The sequence below is a fragment of the Sorex araneus genome, chromosome 1, assembly GCF_027595985.1.
Source record: "Sorex araneus isolate mSorAra2 chromosome 1, mSorAra2.pri, whole genome shotgun sequence".
NCBI lineage: Eukaryota > Metazoa > Chordata > Mammalia > Eulipotyphla > Soricidae > Sorex > Sorex araneus.
This window is the reverse complement of record NC_073302.1, coordinates 445,982,845-446,007,908: the sequence shown is the minus strand read 5'-3', so window position 1 is coordinate 446,007,908 and position 25,064 is coordinate 445,982,845. Positions and strand designations below refer to the sequence as shown.

General features: G+C 66.6%; 2 protein-coding genes across 4 annotated transcripts; both read right to left on the bottom strand.

The window, feature by feature from the left end:
• Nucleotides 1-4,979: 4,979 nt before the first annotated feature.
• LOC129403387 (zinc finger protein 398-like) lies at nucleotides 4,980-11,279 on the bottom strand. The gene is made up of 5 exons (XM_055130838.1): nucleotides 11,052-11,279; nucleotides 9,973-10,332; nucleotides 9,610-9,730; nucleotides 7,430-7,546; nucleotides 4,980-6,947 (listed from the first exon to the last, which is right to left on the bottom strand). Exons 1-5 carry the CDS (start codon nucleotides 11,073-11,075, stop codon nucleotides 5,908-5,910), a joined length of 1,662 nt encoding a protein of 553 aa, XP_054986813.1. The 5' UTR covers nucleotides 11,076-11,279; the 3' UTR covers nucleotides 4,980-5,907.
• Nucleotides 11,280-11,489: 210 nt separating this feature from the next.
• ZNF783 (zinc finger protein 783) lies at nucleotides 11,490-20,854 on the bottom strand. Of its 3 annotated transcripts, none has more exons than XM_055130820.1 (7): nucleotides 20,615-20,854; nucleotides 18,136-18,510; nucleotides 17,931-18,057; nucleotides 17,695-17,826; nucleotides 14,460-14,558; nucleotides 13,807-13,998; nucleotides 11,490-13,338 (listed from the first exon to the last, which is right to left on the bottom strand). In XM_055130820.1, the coding sequence occupies exons 1-7, from the start codon at nucleotides 20,636-20,638 to the stop codon at nucleotides 12,779-12,781; spliced, it is 1,509 nt and encodes a 502-aa protein (XP_054986795.1). In that variant the 5' UTR covers nucleotides 20,639-20,854; the 3' UTR covers nucleotides 11,490-12,778. The 3 variants fall into 3 exon arrangements, with proteins under 3 accessions (XP_054986795.1, XP_054986801.1, XP_054986790.1); XM_055130826.1 differs by having other exon boundaries at nucleotides 18,136-18,435; nucleotides 20,615-20,853; XM_055130815.1 differs by lacking the exon at nucleotides 20,615-20,854 and having other exon boundaries at nucleotides 18,136-20,432.
• Between the last annotated feature and the right edge of the window lie 4,210 nt (nucleotides 20,855-25,064).

The window sequence follows — 25,064 nt, the reverse complement described above, 5'->3', positions numbered from 1 at the left end:
GACAAGGGCCCAGCCCTTACCCCGGGAGAGCCCTCGCGCCCGGAGAAGATGTTCCCACTCACTCATCCAGCACACACTCCCGCAGCCCGGGGGTGTCGGGTCGCCTGTCCAGGGCCAGAGGCACGTCACAGGACTTTCCCTCTGTGGCTCAGAGCCGGGAACCTCACATTCCGGGGGGGTTGCGGGAAGCCCGAGGAGAGCTGCCTCGGCAGTCAGGAGGGCTTCCTGCAGGAGGAGAATAAGGAAGGGTGGCAGGAAGAAGCAGCCGGGAGGCTCTCAGGGGGAGGAAGGACAAGAATTTAGAAGGGGGGTGTGGAGCGTGTGGAGCTGGGGCCGCAGGGGGCGTCCACGGGGCAGGAAGCCGGCCGCTGCGTTCACCCGGCCAGGAAGCGCACAGGTTCCTGCACACGGGGAGCACTCCCGGCTCTCAGTGTGGGGGTAGAAAGCACTGCCGGCTCTCGGCGTGGGGTTGGGGCAAGCAGGGAGCACTCCTGACCCTCTGTGGGAGGATGAGGCACGTAGGGAGCACTGCTGGCATTCAGTGGGAGGGTGAGGCACGTAGGGAGCACTCATGGCACTCAGTGTGGGGGCAGGGAGCACTCCTGGCCCTCTGTGGGAGGGTGAGGCACGTAGGGAGCACTCCTGGCCCTCTGTGGGAGGGTGAGGCACGTAGGGAGCACTCCTGGCCCTCTGTGGGAGGATGAGGCACGTAGGGAGCACTCCTGGCACTCAGTGTGGGGGCAGGGAGCACTCCTGGCCCTCTGTGGGAGGATGAGGCATGTAGGGAGCACTGCTGGCATTCAGTGGGAGGGTGAGGCACGTAGGGAGCACTCCTGGCACTCAGTGTGTGTTGGGGTGCCCAGGGAGCACTCCCAGCACTCGGTGTATGAGCAGGGCGCACTCCTGGCCCTCTGTGGGCGCTGGGCACTCAGTGTGGGGGCAGGGGCGCCACAGCCTGGCCCCCTTAGTGTGACACGCCCCAGGCACCCTGGTGTTGTTTTATTTTGGTTTGGGGGCCACACCTGGGGTGCTCAGGTTTTACCCCTGCCTCTGCACTCAGGGACCAACCCTGGCAGGGCTCAGGGGAACCAGATGGGGCATCAAGAATCAAACCCCAGGGGGGGCTGGAGCGATAGCACAGTGGGGAGGGCGTTTGCCTTGCACGCGGCCGACCTAGGTTCAATTCCCGGCATCCCATATGGTCATGGTTCCCGAGCACCGCCAGGAGTGATTCCTGAGTGCATGAAGCAGGAGTAACCCCTGAGAATCACTGGGTGTGACCCAAAAAAGAAAAAAAAAGAATCAAATCCCGGGGGCCGGAGCGATAGTGCAGCAGGGAGGGTGTTTGCCTTGCACATGGCCATCAGGGTTCCATCCCTGGCATCCATAGGGTCCCCCAAGCACCACCAGGAGTAATTCCTGAGCGAAGAGCCAGAAGTAACCCCTGAGCATCATCAGGTGTGACCCCAAAATTTAAAATACATATATTAAAACCCCGGGGGCCGGATTTGATGCCTGGCATCCCAAATGATGTCCCTCAGTGCAGAGCTAGGAGTCACCCCTGAGCACCACTGGGTGTGGCCCCCAAACAAACAGAACCCCAGCCCCAGCAGCTGCAGACAGGCGAGCGCCCTCACCCCAGTCAGGCACTGTCCAGGCCCCCGATGTCCTGCTTCGAGCCTTGGTCAGAGGAGAACCCGGGTGTGAGCAGCGCCAGTTCCCGAGTCCTGCACCGTCCACCTGGCGCCGGAGCCCGGGAGATGTGAGAGGGGGAAGAAAAGGAGCCTGGGCAGGGGCACCTGGGCTGGAGCCCGGCTGCCGGGCTAAGCTGGCGGGAGAAGGGCTGGCTCTGGGCAGAGGAGCACCCGTGGGTCGCGCCAGGTCTGAAGGGCAGGGAGGGAGTGACCACGGGGCGGAGAGGCCTCGCTCCAATGGGAGCTGACACCGGCTGCCCAGCTGGGGGTCAGTGTCGCCCCTGCGAGCAGGGAAGGAAAGAGGATGAAGGCGGCAGAGAAGGCGGTGTGGACCGGGAGTCACATGCCCAGGACGGGAGAGAAACTGGGCAGGAAGCTGGGGGTCCCTAGGGACACGGGGGCGGGAGTCCGGGTTCCCACTGAGAAGCATCGCAGTGGGGTCCCGGGAGCAGGAAGGGGAAGGTTCATAAGGGCCGGGGAACCTGCTGGATGAGCCGGAAAACTTGCCCCGGACCAGAGCGATAATGCAGTGGGGAGGGCGTTTGCCCTGCATGGGGCTGGGCCTGGGTTCAATTCCGGCACCACCAGGACTGATTCCTGAGCATTGCCAGGTGTGGCCCAGAAAGGGAAAGGCAGCACCCGAGAGCCGGGAGCCCCGAGGAAGGGGGGCTGGTTCTGTTCTGGAACCCCCCACTTCCAGGATGCCCCACTGCAGCGGCGGGGAGGGGTGGGGTGCTCCGAGAAGAGCCTGGGCCGGAGCCGCAGCGCCTCGGGGAGGGAGAAAGCGGGAGCACCCTCGGGAGCAGCTGGCAGTGCCGGGTGGTCTGCAAGAAGCGAACACCTGCGCTGCGATTTGGCTCAGGTGGGTCCCGCGGGGTCGGGCGGGCGGCGCAGGGGGCGGCGCTGGCCAGCAGGGGGCGATGCTGGCCGCGAGCGCTCAGGCGGGGCGGAAGACGCCGACGGGGCGCTGCGCGCGCGCTGGCAGGCCACCAGGGGGCGCCCCCGGGCTCCCGCTCGTTGCCAGGGGCGCCGCGCGCGCCCCCGACCCACGCCCAGGCCGGTGCTGAGCGATGAGGGGGCAGCATGCACCCTCCGCGGACGCCTGCGCTGAGCCGCCAGCAGGGAAGCGCGTCTCTCGGGCCCGCGCTCTCCGCCTGGTCCACCCGCGGGCGGGCACCTGCTGCTCCTCAGCCCCGGGCGGGCGGTCAGCGGCCACTGCGGGGGCTGGGCGGGGGGCGCTTTGCAGCTGAGGGTTGGGCCAGGCACACGGCCCAACCCCAGCCCCTGGGCGCATCTCCCCGAGGTCGCCCAGACCCCGCGGCTGCCGCCTTCCCTGGGCTTGTCCTTGCACTCGGAACTGTCCCCGCCGTCCAGAGAGGAGAGGGACCTGCACGCGAGGACCTAGCAGGGGGTGCTCTGGGGGCCTGAGCACCTGCTCTGCGCGTGGGAGCCCAGGTCTGATCCCCGGCAGCGCCTGGGCCCCCGGGCACCACCAGGAGTGGCCGAGCACTGCTGACTGGAGTCCCCAGCAAACAAAGACGGATGCAGGGAGCTAGTCCCTCTATTTTCCTTGCTTAGAGCAACGCTGGGGCTGGAGCGATAGCGCAGCCGACCCGGGTTCGATTCCTCCGTCCCTCTCGGAGAGCCCAGCAAGCTACCGAGAGTATCCCACCCGCACGGCAGAACCTGGCAAGCTCCCCGTGGCATATTCGATATGCCAAAAACAGTAACAGCAAGTCTCACCATGGAGACGTTACTGGTGCCCACTCGAGCAAATCGATGAGCAACGGGACGACAGTGCTACAGAGCAATGCTAAGTCGTCACTCAGTGAACGCCACCATGAGTCAAGGAAGAGATGGTCGGTAGGAGGAAGGAAAGAGTGACACCTTTTTTTCTTAAATTTGACTCCATTTGGGTTTGTTAATGTTGCCGGGGGAGGGGCCGCCCTGGAGCTACTCCGGCAGCCCGGCGGGCAGTGGAGTGGTCGGGCCTGCGAGCCCCCAGCTGCACCCGGCGGTGCTGGGGGAGCATGTGGGTCGGGGGTCTCGTGCCAGGCGCCTGTCCCTGGCCCCCAGCTCTCCCCGCCCTCCTCCCTCGGCCCGTTTCTTTCTTTTGCAGGGTGGGGGTGGGGGCGGCCACACCCTGAGGTGCTGGGGGCTTGCTCTGGCCTCTGTGCCTGGGGGTCACTCGGCAGGACTCAGGGTCAGCGGGAGGGGTGGGACTAGGGCCGGAATGGGGAGACTTTCCCACGTGGCTCCCCCACGCCGGGGTGCAGGCAGGGGCCCAAGCCAGTCTGTCCTCTGCGGGGACGGGCACCGGGGCCAGTCTGTCGTCCGTGGGGACGGACACCCGGAGCTGGGGTTGCTCGCCCCTCCCCCCGATGCTGCGGCTCCAGGGGCCAGTGAGGAGGAAGGGCAGGGGTGCTTGGGGAAGGGACGGGTCACAGTCCTGTCGGAGGGGGTGTCTGAGCCGGCCTCTCCGGGGGGGGGGGGCAGCAGCCTGAGGGTGCAGGCAGGAGCTGTGGCTGCAGACTCGGAGTCCCTGTGTGAGCAGGAACGAGGGGAGTGGCCGAGGCAGCATAGGACGGTGGGTCCCTGCCACTGCCCTATGCCAGGCGCGCCTGTCGGGCAGGGCAGCCGGGGCGGGAACTGGTGCCCGTCACCACAGACCAGGTCCTGTGCCCGTCCCCTGCTGACGCGCCGGGCACCTTGTCTGGAGACGCATCTTTCCCGCAGCAGCCAGCAAGCGGGGGTGCTGGTGCCTCTGTCCTGGGTCCTTAAGACGGAGTCGCGGGGGCCAGAGAGTCAGGTGGACAGGGCTCTGGGCTGGGCCCGCTGCCACACAGCGTCCCCTGAGCCACCAGGAGTGAGCCCTGACGGCCGGGGCGAGAGCACAGTGGGGAGGGCGTTTGCCTTGCACGCAGCTGGCCCGGGTTCGATCCCCGGCATCCCATATGACCCCCCAAGCCCCGCCAGGAGTAATTCCTGAGCGCAGAGCCAGGAAAACCCCCTGAGCATCGCAGGGTGTGACCCAAAAAAGGAGAAAAGTAAGAGTGAGCGCTGAGCCAGGAGGAGGCCCTGGGCGCCGCGGGCTGTGGCCCAGACCTGGTCAGCAGCACAGGGCCCTGGCCTCAGGTTCCATAGCAGGACAGCGCGCGTGGGGGTCTCGTCTGCTTTGGGAGGGACACAGGGGTCACTCCGGCCCCAGGGACCATGTGGGGCGCAGGGAGCACAGCGAGGTGATGGGCGTGAGAGTCACTGGAACGGGGTCTGGGCAGACACGGAAGCAGGGGGGACACGTCTTTATTGCACAGGCGCGGCAGCCGCCCCCGCCGGACTCCGCCGCGCGCCCCGCCCTCAGCCACCCGCCAGCACTCCCCCTGTCACTCGGGCGTGGGCGCGGACACCAGCCACAGGTCCCGGGGATCCCGCACTGTCCTGCGAGTCGGTAACGACAGCCAGCAACGGGGGCGTCGAGGGGAGGGGGCACGCTGCTTTAACAGCGTCCCTTCCGTGCAGAGCGCTGCCCCCGAGCGAACGCGCGCAGACTCCCGGGAACCGCACTCGGGCACACGCGCCCCCAGGAACCCAGCCGCGGAGGGGTGGGAGACTCCCCCGGCCTGGGGGTCCTAGGAGAGTGGGGGCTAGGAAGGAATTCAACTCGGCGCGATGGTGGGGCCCCAGCCAAGGGCAGGGCGAGGGCGGCGGGGCTTGGGGGCTCCCCTTCCCTGCCTCCCGTGGCCCAGCCGTGCCCCCCTCCCTCCGGACCCCCATCCCACCTCTGTTGCCCGTGGCTCCCCCGACCCAGGTCCCCTGTGGCTCGGAGTCTTCAGGAAGTGGCACACACCTGTGGCTCCAAAGAGCCGCTGACGGCCAGGTGGCCAGGCGCATGCGCGCACAGACACGCGGCCCAGATAGACGCGTGGGGGTGGGAGGGGCAGCTCTCAGGATGCACCTGTGGAACCCCTGAGGGCGTCTCCCCACCCCTTCCCGCCTGGACACCTTGGAATCTGCAGTCCGCATGCGTCGAGAAGGCTGGCGGCTCCCCCTAAAACCACGTGCGCCTTCTCCCCTTTGGGGGTGCCTCCCCAGGCATTCCCGCCGCCCCCTCCTGCCGTAGCAAGGCCCGCGGTGGCCGGATGGGGACTCTGGGGACACCACCGCCCCTCCACCCTCAGTGGCCCTCTGCGGGGGAGCGCTCCGGGGGGGGGGGCTATCCCGCATTTTCCATCTTCACGCGGGAGAGAGATCTGTGCAGGGGACCCCCGGGACCTCCCTGGTCGCGGCCACTGGCCTGCCTGCCCCCAGGCCGGCCCCGCTGGCCCTGCTCGGGCCCGGAGCCGTCAGCCCCCCGAGCGGCGGCGGCGGGGTCCCGGGGAGGCCGCCCCCACCCTGCCCCCGCAGGGGGCCCCTGGGTCGGGGAGGCCGGGGCGGCGGGGCCGGCGTGGCGGCCCTGGTGGCGCACGAGCCAGGAGCGACAGGCGAAGGTCTGGCCACACTGGCCGCAGGGGAAGCGCTTCTCGCGCGAGTGGGCGCGCAGGTGGCGCAGGAAGGCGGCCTTCTGGGCGAAGCGCTTGGCGCACTGCGCGCACTGGAAGGCGCGCTCGCCCGGGTGCACGTTCTGGTGCACCGTCAGGTTGGCCAGGCGCGTGAAGCGCTTGTCGCAGTGCGCGCACTGGAAGGGCTTCTCGCCCGTGTGCGTGCGCCGGTGCTCCACCAGCGTGGACAGGCGGCCGAAGCGCTTCTGGCACTGCGCGCACTGGAACGGCTTCTCGCCCGTGTGCGTGCGCCGGTGCTCCAGCAGCGTGGACAGGCGGCCGAAGCGCTTCTGGCACTGCGCGCACTGGAAGGGCCTCTCGCCCGTGTGCGTGCGGTAGTGCGCGGTGAGCGTGGACTGGTGCACGAAGCTCTGGCCGCACTGCGCGCACGTGTAGGCGCGGGGGGCCGCGGGCGCGGGCGGTGCCAGCCCCGGGGGACACTGCGCGCAGGTCAGGGGCCGCGGGCCGGGCCGGGGGCGCGGGGGCAGGGCTCCGGGCTCCTTCTGGGCCGCGCTCTGGCCACAAGGCGCCGCGGCTGGTGCGGCTGGGCCCTGGGGGTCCAGAGGCGGGGCGGGCTGAGTGGGGGGATCCTGTGGGAGGGGCCGGTCCTCACGCGTGCCCTCTGCGAAGGCTTCTTCGCCGGATGCCACTTTGCCTGCCCAGGCTGGCTCGGGGCCCTCCAGACTCTTCTCCTTGCTGCCCAGGCAGCCGTCGGCTGGGGACACACAGGGACAACACCGGGGTCGCCTGGGCCGACCGGAAGCTGGGACGCCCTCCCTCCCCCGCGCCGCACTTTGCTCCCCTGGCATCCGAGGGTCAAGGGCAAGACCAGCTCTTCTCGCCATTGCCCAGTGCGCCCCAAACACCCGCGCACCCCCACCCCCGCGCCTCAGCCGCCTCCACCCCGCGACGCCGTCACTAGGGTGCGGCCCACGGCTGCCAGCAGGTCCACCCGGGGCTCGCGGGCTCCAGAACCTGCTGTTCTGATCCGTGTCCTTCATGCCCGCCCCCTCCCTCCTGCTAGCTGCAGGCCCTTGGGGTGGAGGTGGGGGAGGGCCCTCGCGTGCACGCGGCCCGGGCATCGCGTGTGGTCCCCAGACACCCCCGGGTGTGGCCCCGAAACCAAGCCACAGCCAGCCACCAGGAAGCTTCCAGCCCGCCCGCCGCTGCCGCCGCAGGGCCACGCTTCCGCCTTACCTGGGCGCGGGCGCGCGGGGGGCTGCCCCCCGGGGCTGGCCAGGGGCCTCCCCGGGGCTTCCTTTTCTTGCTTGATCCAGGGCAGAAGCGCCGGGGGCGAGGCGGGGGCGCCTGGTTCTGGGGGACAGAAGGAAGCAGCCCTGAGGCCCGCAGCTGTCCCTGGCCACCGCGGCCCTCCCCACAGCAGTCCCGGCACGGGCACCGCAGACACGATGTCCCCCGCCCCCGTCTGCGGGACTGGGTGGGCGCTTAAACCCGGGGTGGGGTGCTGACCCAGGCTCGCCCCCGCATCCCATACAGTGCCCTGAGCGCAGAGCCAGGAGAGATCCCGGGGCACCCGGGGTGTGACCCCAAACAAGAGCAAAACGGGGAGGGGCTGGACCCCATCTGCGTGATCCCCGTCGAACGCGCGCCAAGCGGGAGCACAGGCCCGGGCCCCGTGACGTCACTTCCGCTCCAGCTTCATCACACGCGAGGCACAGCACGGGGTGCGGGGCCGGGCGGGGCCAAGGAGACGACGGGATCCCGGCGGGCGAGTCATGCCAACGTGCGAGCTCCAGAGAGCCTGTCTGCAAAGCATCGCTGCCCCGCCGCGCTGGGGGTGGGGGACCCGCTGCCACCAAGCCAAGTGACTCCGGAGACGGGGCCGTGTGCCTGGGCTGCCATGAACGAGTCACAGCTGGTTCCTGGCCCCCCGTTTCCCTCTGAATAGCGGCAGCCCCCAGAGAGTGAGTCATCTGAAACTAGACAGCAAGGCCACGCCCCGGAACGTTCTGGAAGGAGCTGAAGTCCCTGATACATGCACAGCCCCCCGCCTCTTCTCTCCTTATGAAGGCGGGCACAGCTAGTGGGGGGCCTCCCGGCTCAGTGCTCAGGCCTCTGAGTGCCCTCCCCTGCCCACCCTCCAGTACAACCTCGTTTAAGCTCCGCCGCCTGCTCGGGAGATTTACTATTGCTGGTGATTTTTAGTTTCTTTTGGTTTTGTTGCTGATCCACACCCAGGGTGCTCCGAGCTTACTCCTGGCGGGCGGGCGCAGGGACTCCCCGGGGTGCCAGGGATCAAACCCAGGTCAGCCGCATGCCGGCAAGCGCCCTACCCACTGTGCTCCGGGTCCAGCCCCGACTTTAGTTTCTTTCACCGCATCTAACGGCGTTCACCGCAGGCAAGGGGAACCTGGGCAGGAGGTACCTGGGCCCCGGGGAGCCGCCCAGGGTGACGAGGTCCCGCAGCCCCCGCTCCCGCATCCTGCTGCACTCGCCCCTGCACTCGAGACCCTGCCTGCTTCTCCCCTGCTGGGAGCCAGGGTGAGGCACACCCAGGTGCCCTGAGCACAGTGCCAGGAGGACCAGGGCCCGGCACAGGAAACCAGGCTCTCAGCCCCCTTCCGGCGAGCGCCGAAGAGCAGCTGGGGGCTCAGACAGACATGGCGGGGGGGGGCGGGGAGCAGCCCCCCCATCACAGCCCACGTTGCGCCACTATGACACTCCCAAGGGCGCGTGGGGTGACCGACGGCGGGACACAGAAAGGCCTCTGTCCCTCTGCCTCCAAACGAGAACTCGGGACCTGGGGGCGGGGTCCCCACCCTGGGGAGAACTCGAGCTTGCTGACGGGGTCTGAGCTTGCTTGCGCAGGCCTCCCGCTGTGCCCCCTTCACCCCTCATGCCAGCACCCCGCCACGCGTGACCCTCTCGGGAGAGACCCCTGTGGCCAGGCAAAGGGATGGCAGCGCCTTGTTGTGGCCTCAGCCCCCACCCAAAGCGGTGACAGCACTGGTGTGGGGTGCGAGCGTGGGGGAGCGGCCGCTGTGGAACCTGCTGGTGACAACTGGGGTGTTTCAGAATGTCACCTCCCAGAACTGGCCTCAGCTCCTGGTGGGGGCGCCCCTCAAGGTAAGCCCACACGACCCCCCCGGCAGGCTTCGCGGGGTGCAGTGGCACCCCACCAGCTGGCAAGGGACGGGGTGCTGTCACCACAGACCCCGACTCACGGGGGCTTCCGGGAGGGGGGGCAGCTCAGCTCCGCCCTGCTCAGGCCTGTTCGAACGTGGGGTAGCCGGGACCCCACCTGTCCGAGGGCGGGGGGGGCACACACTCGCAGCTGTCGCGTCCCCAGGGCCCCGGGGATCCCGAGCGGTGACCCCACCCAGGGCTGGGGCCTGGGGGGCCCGGACCCCGCTTACCCCGGGCCTCGGGGCCGCCCCGCACGGCGCGCTTTTTGCACAGCTGCTTCTGCCAGTCCTGCAGGCCGCCCCACTCCTGCTCCGGGAAGGACAGGGCCGGGTCGTCGGCGGTCACAGGCAGCTGGAAGCACAGGCCACCGTGTCCGATAGCGGCCAGCGCCTGGCCCACCCCCAACCCTGGGTGGACGCTGGCCTCAGGGACCGGGGCGCGGGGCGCCACTCCCGTCCTGCAGGCATGCAGACCTTCCCGCCCACCCAAGCGCAGTGGCGCCCACCAGGGCAGCCGCCAGGGGCACAGAGGTCAGGCTGTGGCCGCCAGCAGCCAGCAGGAGCGCCCTGGGGACCCAGGCCCGGGCCCTCTACCTTGGGGGCGTCGCCCTTGCTGCCGGGCGGCAGGCGCAGCACCCAGAAGTTGCGGTTCCGCAGCAGGTTCTCCATGTTCTCCAGGCGCCGCTGCAGCAGCCCGTACTCCTGCAGCAGGGTGCCCAGCACCGCCCACTTGCCCTCCAGCTGGTGGCCCAGCGCGGCCGCCGTCTTCTCGCAGTCCGCCAGCTTCTTCTCGGCGCTGCCCGCGCGGCCCTCCAGCCTCTGCAGCCGGGCCGCCTGCGCCTCCACCTTCCTCTCCACGGCCTGCACGGCGGCCACCATGGCCAGGACGGAGATCTCCGCCGACTGGATCTGGGCCTCCCGGGGGAGGTCGGCCCCCCTCAGCCACTCCTGGGGCTGGACAGAAGGCGGCGGGTGGGGGGTGGGGGCAGTCAGCCTCCGAGGTCAGGGGCCCTGGGTGGACCCTGACTGATGACCCGCCAGGGATTCAGCCCGGGCTGCCTGTGTCCACTGTCCAGAAACAGTGGACACTGGGCCGCAAGCAGCGACCAAGCGGGAGAAGGGCCCCGGGCGGGAGGGCATGGGGGTGGCCTAAGGGTATGGGGCAAACAGGTTCCCGCGGCGTGGACACGGCAACTGTGCAAAGTTCTCTCCGCAAGAGGAGTCGGGACAAGCCCTCTGTGCCAGGGCTCTGGGCAGCGGGAGCGCGCGCAGGCCCAGGACTCGGTGTTGGACAGGGCCAGGGCCACAGGTATAGGGGGGTGGCGAGGGGGTGGGGGGACAGGGCTGCAGTGGAAACCTCCCCCCCCCCAGGTACCAGCGCTGGTCTCGGCCAGGGTTTGTCCTGTCGGGGGGATTCAGAGGGAGGGGCGGGGAGACGGAAGGGCAGGGCAGGATCGGGAAGCTTGCTGAGTGAGGACCCCCACCGCCCACCTCCCCCCGGGCTGGACCCCGCGGCTGGCTTGGAACCCTGGTGCCGTGAGTCCCCGGGCCGGCAGACCGGGGGAGGAGCCGGGAGGGGCCCTTGTGCCGGTCCCCTGCAGCTGTCCTCCGGCCGTTGCCCCTGCGCCCGGGAGGAGCGGGGGGAGCCGGGCGCCCCCGGGGGCCTCCCTTACCGCAGCCGGGGCCGCCTCGGCCATGGTCCCGCGCTGTCAGCCGCGGAGCCGCCGCCCCGGGCCTCTGCGGAGAAGCGCCCGGCCGGGCCGCCCTGGCCCGCCGGGGTTCCCGGGCGTCGGGCAGATGCGCGGGCGGCGGGCGCGCGGGCCCCGACCGGACAGCAAGCGGCGCTGCGGGACGCTCCGAGGCGCGGACGGTCGGGCCGCTGCGCCTGGGCCGTGCGACGGGCCCCGCCCCGCCCCGCCATTGGCCGGCCCGGGAGGCCCCGCCCCCTGCGCGCAGCGCGTCCCGACGCCCGCTCCACATTGGCCGTCGCCGAGGCCCCGCCCTCGCGGCGTGCGCCCGGCAGGTGAGCGCCCGCCGGTTCCGCGCCCGGACCGTCCAGTCCGCAAGTCCCGCCGGCCCCGGGGCCCAGAAAGAAGCAGGGACGCGCGATCTCCGACTGCGACGTGTTTATTGAGCACTGGGGTTCTGTCCCCGCCCTCCCGTCGTTCCCGGAGCGGGGAGCGGGACCCCCGGCGTTGGGGAGAGGCGCGCTCGGGAGCTCAGCCCTGCCCGTGGCGACCCCAGGAAACAGCCGGGGGTTACGCTCAGCAGCTCCATCTGCACCATGTGCGGCCTGAGCACCTGCTGCGGGCCCCACCCTGAGTTGTGGCGCCCCCGGGGAGGGGGTGTCTGCAGACAAGCAGGACCCTCTTCTGGGCAGCTGAGCTGAGACTCTCCAGTGTCCCCCTGGCCTCGGTCAGATCCCTGACTCAGAGGACGTGTGAGGGCCAAAAGGAGGCGACAAGAAACGGCACGGCCGGGGCCACGCGCCTGCCACCCAGTGCCAAGTAAGGCATCCATCGGTATGGCTGAGGCCATCGCCCCAGCTTCAGTAGGAGTGGTGCCAGTAACGTGAAGACAGGGACGTGGGTTCACCGCTCCCCGCGGGCCCCCACCCGCACCCCACGGAGCGAAGGCCCCTCCTGAGGGATGACGCGTAAGGACATTAGTTCCAGGGCCCAGAAAGGGGGCCGGAGGCTGATGGGAGGGAGGGTCATCCTGGAGGGCCGCCTGGCTCAGGCATGCTGGAGGTGAGGTAGAAGCACTGGAGTGTCCCCCGGGGAGTGCTGAGCATGAGGTACGGGGAACTCCCCAATCCTGCCAGAACCCCACGACCTCAGACTCTCTGCAGCGAGACACAACTCAGACCTGGGGCCCCGGAGGACGGGCTGGGGGACCAGCTCCTCCAGGGCTGCTAATCTCGGGGTGCCCATGCACCCAACCCCGCCCGCCTGTGCTGGAGGGTGAACACTGACTGCGGGGAGGGCTGGGCGCTTGAGGTCACACACACCTGGGTGGCCACTGACTCCCAAGGCAGGGGTCAAGGCGCCCCATCAACACCCGAGGGGGTCTGGACAACCCTGTCTCCCCACAAAGGAGGCGAAGTAACAGCGCCCCCCAACACCCCCCCCAGGAGCTGCCAGTGCCCTCTGCAAACTCAGCACCCAGGAGCAGGCCTTCCAGGCAGCACGTGGGAAGGTCAGTCCCCAGGAATCCCTTCCTCTGACCAGGGCGCCCCGGGGGACAGTGGGAAGGGCCCGGCCAGAGGCCCCTCCACAGCCCGGGTCCCCACGACGGGGAACGTGGACACGGCAGGCGAGCGCTGGGCACCCTCTCGGCCGCCCTTCTTCCCGCGCGCGGCAGGCCGGGCCGCGGGCGGAGGGGTCGCGCGGGGCCGCGGTCAGCCCTCCTCCAGGTGGCCGCGCCGCTGCAGGGGCGCGGCAGGGCGGCGGGTGCACTCCAAGGCACGGCGGCGGGCGCGGGCGGGAAGGCCGGGGCCCGCGTGCGCGCGCTGGTGCAGCAGCAGCCCGCGGCGCTGCGGGAAGCCCGGCAGGCACTGGCCTGCCTGGCCGCAGCGTAAGGCCCGGCGCGGGAGCCAGCGGAGGATGGGGCCGGGCACCGCCACCTCCCCCGGCTCCAGCGCGGCCGGCGCGCCCGCCTCCTCGACGTGTGCGCGCCGGTGGATGACCAGGTTAATCTTCAGGCGGAAGCTCTGGCCGCACTCGGGGCACGGGAAGGTCTGCGCGCGGCGCCGGCGCGGCAGGGCCCGGGGGGCCTCCTCGCGGGACCGCGGACGCCGCGGTCCCCTGGCCAGCCCCGGGGCGGTCCGCGGCTCAGGGCCCCCTTGGGGCAGTCTCTGCACGGGCTGGCGGGGGGCGTCACCCTGGAGGAGCAGCTCGGGCAGCGTCTCGTCCTCCTCCTCCGACAGGGCTTCCGTCTTGATGACCACGGCGCGGCCACCTGGAGCAACGGCGGCGCTGTGGTGGGGGGGCAGCCCGGGTCCTGGGCCCCGGCGCTGGCCTGTGCCCACCCTGCTCCTGTGTCCCGAGCCCTGCCCAGCACCAGGCGGGCACTGCCCCACCTCCAGCCCCCTGGGGCCAGGCTGCACCGGGCACAGGAGCTAGGTGCAGAAGGGCAGTGAGTGGGTGGTGAGGGGGAAACTGAGGCAGAGGCCACATCCAGGGCCGCCCCCTAAGAGTCTTGACAGCACACTGAGGGTCAGCAACCCCCTCCCCAAGCCACTCATTACCCCGTGTCGGGGGCAGACTGGAGGCCCCCCGCAACCTGCGTTTCCCCACTGGGACACTGACAGGGAGATCAGGGGTCCCTGGGAGTCACCCTGAACTCTCCAGTGGCAGGCCCTAACCCAGAGCCCGGCCAGGAGCCAGTGACTCCCGGTGTCCCCAGACATGCACCTGCGTCACTCACCTGGACCCGCGTCCCCCGTGGGAGAGGCCGGCGCCCCCCGCTCGGAAGCATCGCCCTCTGAATTCATGGGGCGCCGGACACTGGCGTGGGCAGCAGGGACTACGGGCAGGGTGGAGGCCGAGAACTCAGGCCCGGCCACGCTGATGAGGCTCGGGGGACAGGGTTTTGGCGTCACGGAGCACGGTGGCAGGTCTGTGGGAGGGTGGGACGAGAAGGGGCAGAGTCCAGAGCTCCACAGGGGCTGGAGGGAGGGGCTGTGCCCACTGGGGAAACTAAGGTCCCCAGAAGGACCCCAAGAGCAGCGGGGGCGGGGCTGCATCAAGCCGGCAGGAGGGGACCCGGGCATCGGCGCCCCAGACCCGGGGCACGGGAGGGAGCACAGACCCGGGGCACGGGAGGGAGCACGGGCCCAGACCCGGGACACGGGAGGGAGCACGGGCCCAGACCCGGCTGCACGCGCTGGGGTGCGCCTGGAGCAACAGGCCCTCCGGGAACCCCGCAGGAAGCCAGAGGCAGCCACTCACTGGTCCTGCGGCCCCCGGGGGCCCCTCCCTTCTCCCCTCGGGCTGTAGTGCCAGCCCCGGCGCCCCACCCTTTCCGCATGCCCACACCCGGCCGGCCTCAGTTCACACTGCAGCCAGGTGCTCACTTACCCGTGCTCGGCCCGGGGGGCGGGGTGCTGGCCTCTGGGTGCTCGCGGGTGGGAACTCCGGCCGGGTCCCCCGGGGCGTGTTCCGGAGGTGGGGGGAGGCCTGCAAATACATGGGTGCCACTCAGAAGCGGGTGACGGGGCGGGGGGGCGGCCGGAGGGCCGGACTCGCCCCCTACGCCCCCTAACCCAGCATCGGGCCAGACCCAGCAGTGACAATGCAGCGACTTCGAGATGCTTTAGGGGCTGGATTCTCTGCGGGGGGCTGCAGGCGGGGCGGGGCCAGAGGGGGACTCTCAGGGATTCCCAGGAAGCACCCCCACCATTCTTATCTCGGTTTTGGCCGGCCGAGGACCCGCATCCATTGGGGAGGGGGTTCGGGGCCACACCTAGTGGTGCTCAGGGAGCACCCCTGCAGTGTGGGGGACCACAGGTGCGACCTACATGCCGGGCGAGCCCCCCGACCCTCGCACGCCGGGCCCCACTGCGACAGCTTTCAACCTTCCGAGGGAGGGGCAAATGAGGGAGGAGTGTTCACGGCACCGAAAATCACAGTGACCAGGAGAGAGTATCTGGGTTAGAACCCCGCATGGACATCCTGTGACCGGTCACAATCGCAGGTCAGACTCCCAGTCGGGCCCGGGTCAGAGCCCCACGTGGGCCCGGGTACCGGCACAAACTGGGTCCCTTGTGAACAGCTGACCCAGCTGACCAAGAATCCGTGGGAGCAGCCTTCGAGCCCTGCCCCCCATAAACAGTGACCTCTGATCACTGACCCCTGATCCCAGAGCCAGGAGTAGGCCAGAAGCACTGCTGGGTGTGGGCCCCGCAAGACACAAATGGAAAAAAAGCTAGCTAAATCAGATACAAGAAAAATACCTATCAGGGGCTGGAGCGATAGCACAGCGGGGAGGGCGTTTGCCTTGCAAGCGGCCAACCCGGGTTCAATTCCCAGCATCCCATAGGGTCCCCTGAGCACCGCCAGGAGTAATTCCTGAGTGCAGAGCCAGGAGGAACCCCTGTGCACCTGTGCATCACCAGGTGTGACCCCAAAAAGCAAAAAAAGAAAAATACAGATCACTATTCCTAATAATCACCGATGAAGAAACCCTCAAGACACAGCCAGCCAAATCCAGCAGTATATTAAGACGGTCAGGGGCCGGAGCGATAGCAGGGCGGGGAGGGCGTTTGCCTTGCGCGCCGCCAACCCAGGTATGATCCCGACATCCCAGATGGCCCCGAGCATGACCAGGAGTGATCCCTGAGTGCAGAGCCAGGAGTAATCTCTGAGCACCGCTGCCACAGAGCCGGGCGACCCACAGTGAGAGAAGGCAGCGCCACCACGCAGAACTGCTGTGATCACATCCAGTCCACAGAGCTCTGGGACTCTGAGCCCGAGTCACCAGGCGAGGAGCGACAATAGGCGGCCCAGGCGGGAAAGGCAGGGACGGAGGTGACCTGTGTGCAGGGGCCGGCACACACCATCCCATGACTCGAACCCCGGGAGCCCCGCCCGCAGCTGTTAGCGCTCATACATGGATTCAGCGAACGTTCATGATGAAAGTCAACATGGGGGTGGGGGGCAGAGAGGACAGTGGGGAGGGCCCAGGCCTTCATGCAGCCAACCCGGGTTCGATCCCGGGCACTCCCTATGGCCACCCTGGACCCCGCCAGGAGTGACTCCCGAGGGCAGAGCCAGAAGGAAGCCCTGAGCATCGCCTGAGCTCTGTGGCCTCCACCCCCCCAAAAGCCAACGTGTGTAGCCAGAGCGGTAGGACAGGAAGAAGGCACCCGCCTTGCCTGTGCTGACCCCCGTATGGCCCCCAGAGCCCCGCCAGGACAGGCCCCGCGTGCAGAGCCAGGGTGAGCCCTGAGCATCGCGGAGTGCCAACCACACCTCCCAAATAAAACTTCAAACTGAAAAGGGAAAGAAACAGGGTCAGGAGAGCAGCCAGAGATCAATTTCCTTTTTTCCCCATTCGTTCTTTTGGTTCTGGGGTCATGCCCAGCGGGGCTCAGGGGTGACTCCTGGCTCTGCACTCGGGGGGCCCTGTGGGGGGCTGCTTGTAAGGCAAGCGCCCTCCCCGGGTACCTGCTGCGGCCTCGGTGGCCGGCTTTCCTGGGGCCCACCCCCACACCTCCCCAGGGGCGGGGCAAGCGCGGGGGCCACAGACCCAACTGAGGCGACGAGTGCAGGGCCGCCCGGCGGTGGCGGCCACCTGCCCACTGCAGGGATGTGACGAAGCCCCCGTCAAGTGGCTGGGGCCCTTCCAGAGGCCTTTTCTAGTCTTAAGCCCAATGCAGGTTGCAGCAGCCTCGTTTCTTAGCATCAGGACTTGGCCACATCCATGGGGGGTGGCAGGAGCAGCGGGCACGCACCGACAAGCTCACTCGACTATTCTCACTGGCTTTTTTTTTTTTAATTTATGAGCAAAGGTGCCAGGAAGACAGTCAGCACCAGAGTACTTGCCCTGCACATGGCAGACCCAGGCCCAATCCCCAGCACCCCAAACGGTCCCCCAGCCCACCAGGAGTGAACACAAAGGGTGGAGCCAGGGTAAGCCTGAGCACCAGCAGGCGTGACCGCCGCAAAAAAAAAAAAAACACAATACAAAAAAATGGAAAATTTATTATTATTTTTTTTTTTTGCTTTTTGGGTCACACCAGCAATGCTCAGGGGTTACTCCTAGCTTTGCACTCAGGAATTACTCCTGGCAGTGCTTGGGGGACCATATGGGATGCCAGGGATCGAACCCGAGTCGGCCACGTGCAAGGCAAACGCCCTCCCCGCTGTGCTATCGCTCCGGCCCCGGAAAAACATTTTTTAAAACGGGCTGGAAAGAGCACAGGGTTAAGGCACCCACACCGTACCCCCAGAAGGGATCCCCGGCACAGAGCCAGGAGCAAGCCCCGAGCACAGAGCCAGGAGCAAGCCTCGAGCACCCCCAGGAGAGAGCCCCGAGCACAGAGCCAGGAGCAAGCCCTGAGCACCACTGGTGTGTTCCAGGAGCCGAAATGTGAAAAGAAACAAGTCGAAAGATGCTGCCACGCAGTAGCCCCGGACTGACGGCGAGGCAGGTGCAGGGGGCAGGAGGCTGTGTGCCGCCGACCCCGCCTGACACCCCCCAGTGTCCGTCTCGGGTCAGGGCTGAGCCGGCACCGCGCAGCAGGCAGCACCGAGGCCGACGCCCCGCGCCCACCCGGCCCCCGCGCCCACACTCCTGCCGCACCCCACTCACCACCTGCGGCTTCACGCCTGGGGCCCGCGGCCTCTCCCCCACTCCCTTCCTTGGGGCCCCACGGGCCTTGGGGACAAGGGTCCTCTCCCCTCTCCAGGCGCGCGAGGAGGTCGGGCTTCGAGATGGCATAATCTACGTGTGGAACAGAGGGCGCGTGGTGAGGGCCGGGCACGGGCCCGGGCGTGTCCCACCACTCGCGCGGGGCCAAGGCGGCGCCGCCCCGCCCGCGGCCTCACCCAGCGACACGAGCGTCTCGTAGTTGCCGCGCATCACGTGCTTGTACAGCTCCTTCTGCCAGGCGTCCAGCCCGCCCCACTCCCGCTCGGAGAAATACACGGCCACGTCATCAAAGGTCACGGGCACCTGCAACCACAGGGTCACGCGTGCTCACCCGCTCTCCCGGAGACCGGGCCCTCTCGGCACGCCCCCCGCCCGGCCTACCTTGGGGGTCTCGCCCTTGCTGCCGGGCGGCAGGCGCAGGATCCAGAAGTTGCGGTTCCGCAGCAGGTTCTCCATGTTCTCCAGGCGCCGCTGCAGCAGCCCGTACTCCTGCAGCAGGGTGCCCAGCACCGCCCACTTGCCCTCCAGCTGGTGGCCGAACTCGGCCGCCGTCTTCTCGCAGTCCACCAGCTTCTTCTCGGCGCTGCCCACGCGGCCCTCCAGCCTCTGCAGCCGGGCCAGGCAGCTGTCCACCTTCCTCTCCACGGCCTGCACGGCGGCCACCACGGTCCAGAGGGTGATCTCGGTGGAGCAGAGATACGGGCTCTTCTCAGCGGCCGGGGGGGCCGGGGCCCAAGGCTCCCCAGGCCCCGAAGGCTGCACGGGGACAGGAGGGGAGGCTCTCAGCGTGCCACCACCTCCGAAGCTGCACCCAAGTGGTCCCTGCAGCCACAGGCAGGGGCGGGGGGGTCCCACTATATCCCCCCAACAACAGCCAAAGGGAGGAGTCCGGGAGCCAAGGCAGGAGCCCCAGGCCGGACCCACAAGCCGCAGCGGGAAGCAGGATGGACAAGGGGCCACAAAGCACGTCCCCAGTCTCATAGCCGGTGGCTGCCCGAGGGCCCCTCTGTCCCTCTGAGAGCCAAGGGCCCGGGGAGAATGGCAGAAGCCTGTCGCCTGTGTCCCCAGGCCCCCACGGTGTCTGCTGTGTCTCCACTCCCCTTGCTCGCTTACTGCCGGGGGTCTGGGCTGGAACCCGTCTCGGGGGGCATCTCCCCGGCTCACCTCCCCTCCCCTCACCTCTGCCAGCCTGGTCTCCAGCTGAAAGGCCGAGGACAGAGGCCCGGGGTGGTGGGGCCCCTCCTGCCAGGCCCGCCAGGATTGCCCCCAGACCACTGCCGGCAGGAAGCACCCCAAAGGGAGTCCGTGGGGGCCCACGGTGCTGACTCACTCGGGCCAGGGGCTCCGAAACACTGAAGGGATAACGATGACCGGACACCCTCGCTCATGAGGGCCAGAGCAGAAGCACAGCGGGGAGGGCACGTGCTCTGCACTCAGCCAACCCGGGTTCACTCTCCAGCACCCCGTATCGTCCCCTGAGCGCCGCCAGGAGTAATTCCTGAACTCAGAGCCGGGAGCAACTCCTGAGCATCGGCAGGTATGGCCCCCAAATTGGGGGAAAAGAAAAACAAATATTCACTTATCAACTGCTCCTGGGCCCCATGCAGTAAAGGTGCAACGGGTCACGGAGGAGTTAGATATTCCTGGGCCGGAGCGACAGTACAGCGGGCAGGACAGCTGCTTTGTACGTCCCCTGAGCACTGCTAGGAGGGAACCCTGAGCATCACCAGGTGTGAACCTCTCCCCGTAAAAAGAATCGGTCATTCTAACCCAAGTGCATACCAACAGGTGCGCAGAGAAAGAAATGGAGGTACGAGGTGCACCGGGGAATCCTGCGGGGCCTCAGGAAAGGTGGACGCCCTGGGGTGGGGGGGACGGGGCTGAAGCGCGGGGCGGGGCGGACAGTCAGAAGGACTAAGGCCGAAGGAGGCGCGCAGGTGAGGCGCACACACCTTATAAGGAATAAGCCGGGTCAGCCGGGAGAGGGGTGTGCAGGGGGTCCGGGACGGGGATGCTGACGTGTCACAGGTGTGCAAAGGGGATTCTAGAAACCTCACCACGAGGGACCGCACAGGGCATAAATGTTTTTAAGGAGAGGAAAAAAATTAAATTATTTCTTCTTTTTTGTTGTTTCTTGGGCCACACCCGGCGGTGCTCAGGGGTCACTCCTGGCTCGGCACTCAGGAATCACTCCTGGCGGTGCTCGGGGGACCCTATGGGGCGCTGGGGATCGAGCCCGGGTCGCCGGCATGCGAGGCAAACGCCCTCCCCGCCGTGCTGTCGCTCGGGTCCCAAATTATTTATTTCTCCCTTCCAGGAGAAAGATGCTTAACTTTCTTCCCCGGTGGTGGGGGGCCTTGGGCCACACCCGGCGGTGCCCAGGACTCACTCCCGGAGGGGCTCGGGCGACCATCGGGGGTGCCAGGACCTGACCTGGGGGCGTCGGCGGGCAGGGCGGGCGCCCGGGGGTCTCTGCGGGAGGAAGTGGGACTGACACCGGCCCCGGGCGAGCGGGGTGTCGGGGGCGCGGGGCGGGGCGCACGCCGCACCCCCTCGCGGCGCCCCCGGGACCCCACCTCAGGGGTCTGCCTCGCGTGACCCCGGCCCCCCGCGGGCAGACACGGGCCCCGACGGACACGCGGGGCCCCCGGGGCCCCTCCGCGCCCCCACAGCGCCGCCCTCCCGGCCCGCCCCCGCGCCCCAGGGACCCCGCGCCCCCGCCCCGCTCCCGGGCCCCGCGCCCAGGGCCGGGCCCGGCCCCGGCCCCCGCCCCGGCCCCGGCCCCGGCCCCGGCGGGCGCTGACCCGGCCCGGCCCGGCCCGGCCCGCCGCCCCGGCACCCCGGCCCGCGCGGCGCTTACCGGGGCGGCCGCCGCGTCGCCCATGGTCGCGTCGCTCCCTCGGCGGCTGGCGGCGGCGCGGGCGGGGCGGGGCGGCGCGGGCCGAGCGGGGCCGGAACGGGCCGAGCGGGGCCGGAACGGGCCGGAGCGGGGCCGGAACGGGGCGGCGCGGGCCGGAGCCGCCGGCCTCGGAGCGGTGCGGGGCGGCCGCGGGCTGCGTCCGAGCCACGTGCCCCGCCGGGCCTGGAACCCGCGCGCAGCGCCCCCTGCCGCCCGCCCAGCGCAGGGCCGCCTCCCGGCCTCGGGCCCCGCCCCGCCCGACTGGCTCCGCCCACTACCGCCCAGGCCCCGCTCCGCCCGCCCCGACTGGCTCCGCCCACCGCCGCCGGGCCACGCCCCGCCCCGGCCCGCCTCCGGCCCCGGCCCGCCTCCGGCCCCGCCCCGCTCCGCCCGCTAGCGCAGCGCCGCGCGGACCCAGCCCCGGAACGCCAGGCACCGGCACCAGCCTGGAGGGATGTGCGCGTTTCCGCCTGAACGCTCCCAGGGCCCGCAGGGGACCGCTAGGTGGTGAAGGCGAGGACACAGAGGGCCCTGGGGGGAATTGTTTCATAAGAGACAGCGACAGAGACACAGAGACAGAGACAGAGACTGAGAGACAGAGAGACAGAGAGCTGCCTCCCGCGGGGCCCCGGCTGCCCGCTGCCCCGCACCCGCACCTCTGGCTCGGCGCTGCAGACTGACTAGCCCAGGCCCAGGGGCGGTTCCCAGGAGTCGCTCGATAGACTGGCCGAGGGTCGCTTTAGCCCAGCAGGCCGAGGGTCCCTCCCTCCTGGCTTCCTTGTGCCCAAGGTTCCCTCCAGCCAGTGCTCAGTGCTCAGAGGACCATCCCCTGCCTGTTGGATGCCTCAAATCTCTCTCTGTCTTTGTCTCTCTCTGTCTCTCTCTCTCTCTCTCACACACACACACACACACACACACGCTCAAGACTCCTGGTGGCCCCGGGACCATCTGTGATGCCCGGGATGGAGCGGGGCGCGTCGAGCCCCACCCCTCCCCTTCTGTGCCTGCCTTCCCTGCAGACTCTTCCCGTAAGAAACGACTTTGCAGGATTTCCCCCCTCAATATTTAAGCGGGGAAGGGCAAGGGTGAAAGGTGCCTTTTTTTTTTTTTTTGTCCAAATATATGTTCTAAGCAAAAGTTTTTTTGTTTGGTTTGGGGGCCACACACAACGATGATTAGGGGTCGTGTTGGGGACCGGCCCCCAGAACGCTGGAGCTGAGATGCAGTGCCGCCCCTGGGCAGTCTCCTAGACTGTCCCCGGAAGGAAGCGCTTTCCGTCTAAACAACTACACCCCTGCTTGCTTACGCTTAACTAAACCTGCGCAGGTTTCGGGCTATATGTGTATGGCCTGGTGTCCAGGGCAAACAGGAGAGTCTGGATTGGAAAAGAAAAAAATTGAGTATGCAAACAATATAATTTCTCACTGCTGGCTTGGTTTTTCAGAAATCGAGTTTCTGATGCCGGAGCGACAGTACTGTGGGAAGGGTGTTTGCCTTGCACACAGCTGAGCCTGGTTCGATCCCCCGCACCCCAGATAGTCCCGGCCAGAAGTAATTCCCGAGTGCAGAGCCAGCAGTAATGCCTGAGCGCCACCAGGTGTGGCTGCTGCATCCTCCTGCCAAAACAAAGGAGTTGAGGGGCTGGAGTGATAGCACAGTGGGTAGGGCGTTTGCCTTGCACACAGCCAACCCGGGTTCAAGTCCCAGCATCCCATATGATCCCCTGAGCACCGCCAGGGGTAATCCCTGAGTGCAGAGCCAGGAGTAACCCCTGTGCATTGCCAGGTGTGACCCAAAAAGCAAAAAAAAAAAAAAAAAACAACAAAGGAGTTGAGTCCAGTCTTCACTCTCCCCTGCTCACCTGGCAGGCTGCTGGGTGGCCGAAACTGAGCGGCACAAGGAGTCAGAAATGGCATCTGGAGCTAGTTCCAGGGTTGCAACCACCTTCTCCTCTCCCGGGCCCAGCCTCGTGCCTTGGTCTTACAGCTGCCCTCAGCGCAGCAGGAGGGCACTTCCTCGGCACACAGCCAACCTGGGCTTGATCCCCGGCATCCTATAGGGTCCCCAGAGCACGGGCAGGAGTGAGTCCCTGAGTAACCCCTGAGCACTGCCAGGTGTGGCCTCAACACAAAACAAAAAAATTCTCGGTAACAACCCCAAATCCCCACCCCAGCATGTCATTTTTTTTTCTTTTTTTTTTTTTTTCGGTCATACCCGGCGATGCTCAGGGCTCACTCCTGCCTCTGCACTCAGGCACTACTGCTGGTGGTGCCAGGGGATCATGTGGGATGCCGAGGACTGAACCCAGGTCAGGCAGCATGCAAGGCAAACGCCCTCCCCACTGTACCACCGCTCCGGCCCACGTGTCATTTCCTAGGCAGGCTGCATGCCAAGCTAGGCAAGGCTCCAGGTTCAACCCCTGGCATCCCATATGGTCCCCAAACACTGCCAGGAGAGAGTCCTGAGTGCAGAGCACGGTGTGGACCCACCCCTCGAAAGATTACCTACATCCTTAATCATGTCTATTGTGATTTTCTCTTTTTTGATTTTTTTTTGGGGGGGTGGGGCCTCACCGGAGGTTTCTCAGCCAGGTTGATGACAGGTCGCTGTCAGCCCAAGGACGCAGTGCTGCTGCTCCGGCCGTGGACTGATTACCTGGGAAAGGCGCCTCCAGGGAATTCCCGGAGAGGACCCAGGAACTCTGGAGACACCAGAACTATGATTCAGGAAGAGCACAGTCCCTGGATGCCTCCTCCAGGGCGTCCTCCGGCCCAGACGCTGTCCTCCCCTCTCCCACTTCCCAGTACTGTTTTATTCACTGAGGAGAGAGCGTCTCTGTGAGACTCACCAGTGCTCCGCAGGGGGGCCCTGGAGAGTGAGGACGAGGAAACATCCCATTAAGATATTGCTCACCCGGCCCATCTTTTTTTTTTTTTTTTTGCATTTTGGGTCACACCTGGCGATGCTCAGGAATTACTCCTGGCGGTGCTCAGGGGACCATATGGGATGCCGGGAATCAAACCCGGGTCAGCTGCGTGCGAGGCAAATGCCCTCCCCGCTGTGCTATGGCTCGAGCCCTACCCTGGCGCACTCCCCTTCCCACGGCTGGGATCAGGACACTCCTGCTCGAAACGATCCATTTCTTGTGGCTCAATAAAATGCCAGACCCAGGCCAGAGTGATAGTAGAGCGGGAAGGGCACTTGCCTTGCATGTGGCTGCCTTGGGTTCAATTCTCAGCACCTGATATGATCCTTCAAGCCCATTGTCAGGGGAGATCACTGAGTGCAGAGCTAGGGGTAACCTGAGCGCCTCGCCAGTCTCGGGCCGGGGCCAGTGCCGGTTTGAGCTCCGCCAAGATTTGACCCGAGTGGCCATGCCTTTGCACAGCCACTTTGCTGCTGAACGACCAGGATCCAGAGCCAGCTATTTTACTTGGGGTCCCAGCGAGTGCTTGCAGCCATGTCTCCAGACTGTGAACTAAGCTTTTGCTCCATGCTGCTCCAGGAAGGGAAATGATTCAATTTCCAACTTAAATCTCCCAGGACTTAATTACTAAAATACAGAAATCCTAAACCGCGAGGCCGCTACTGCGGCCACGTGACTTTATATCTCTTCATTCTCATCAGTGGAAAACTAATTATCAAATGTTCCCTTGTCAATAGGGCTGTATTCTTGGGGGATAAATTCCAACAAGAATAGTGAGTTCTGTGTTCAAACTCCAACAACAATAGTGAGTTTTGTGTTCAAATATGGAATGTAATCAAGGTAAAGAGAAAAGGAAGTTAAATTTATCAGTTATGCGGTGGGGTGGGGGGGTGGGAGGTATACTGTTTTTTTTTTTTTTTTGGTGGTGGAATATGGGCACTGGTGAAAGTACGGATGTTTGAGCATTGTATAACTGAGACATAAGCCTGAGAACTTTGTATCTTTCCACATGGTGATTCAATAAAATAAATTAAAAATAAATAAAATTTTATAAGTTACTTCACAAAAAAAAAATAGATATTTGCAGTATAACTCCCCCAACCCCATACCAACAGGTCAGTATCTACAAAGGGAGATAAAACCCAAGACGAACAGCATCAGGTGGCACCAAAAATCCCAGGATATATGTTGATCTAGTCTCTAAGTGTTGTAAGCATCTACATGGGACTCACAGTACCTGTATTGCAAACCATAATGTCCAAAAGTAGAGAGAGAGTATGGGGAATATTGTATGCCATGGAGGCAGGGGGAGGGTGGGAAAGGGGGGTTTACTGGGACATTGGTGACGGGGAACATGCACTGGTGGAGGGATGGGTGTTTGATCATTGTGAGATTGTAACCCAAACATGAAAGCTTGTAACTATCTCACGGTGATTCAATATAAAAAAAAAAAAAAAGAGGAAAAAAAAAAAAACCTGAGTGCCT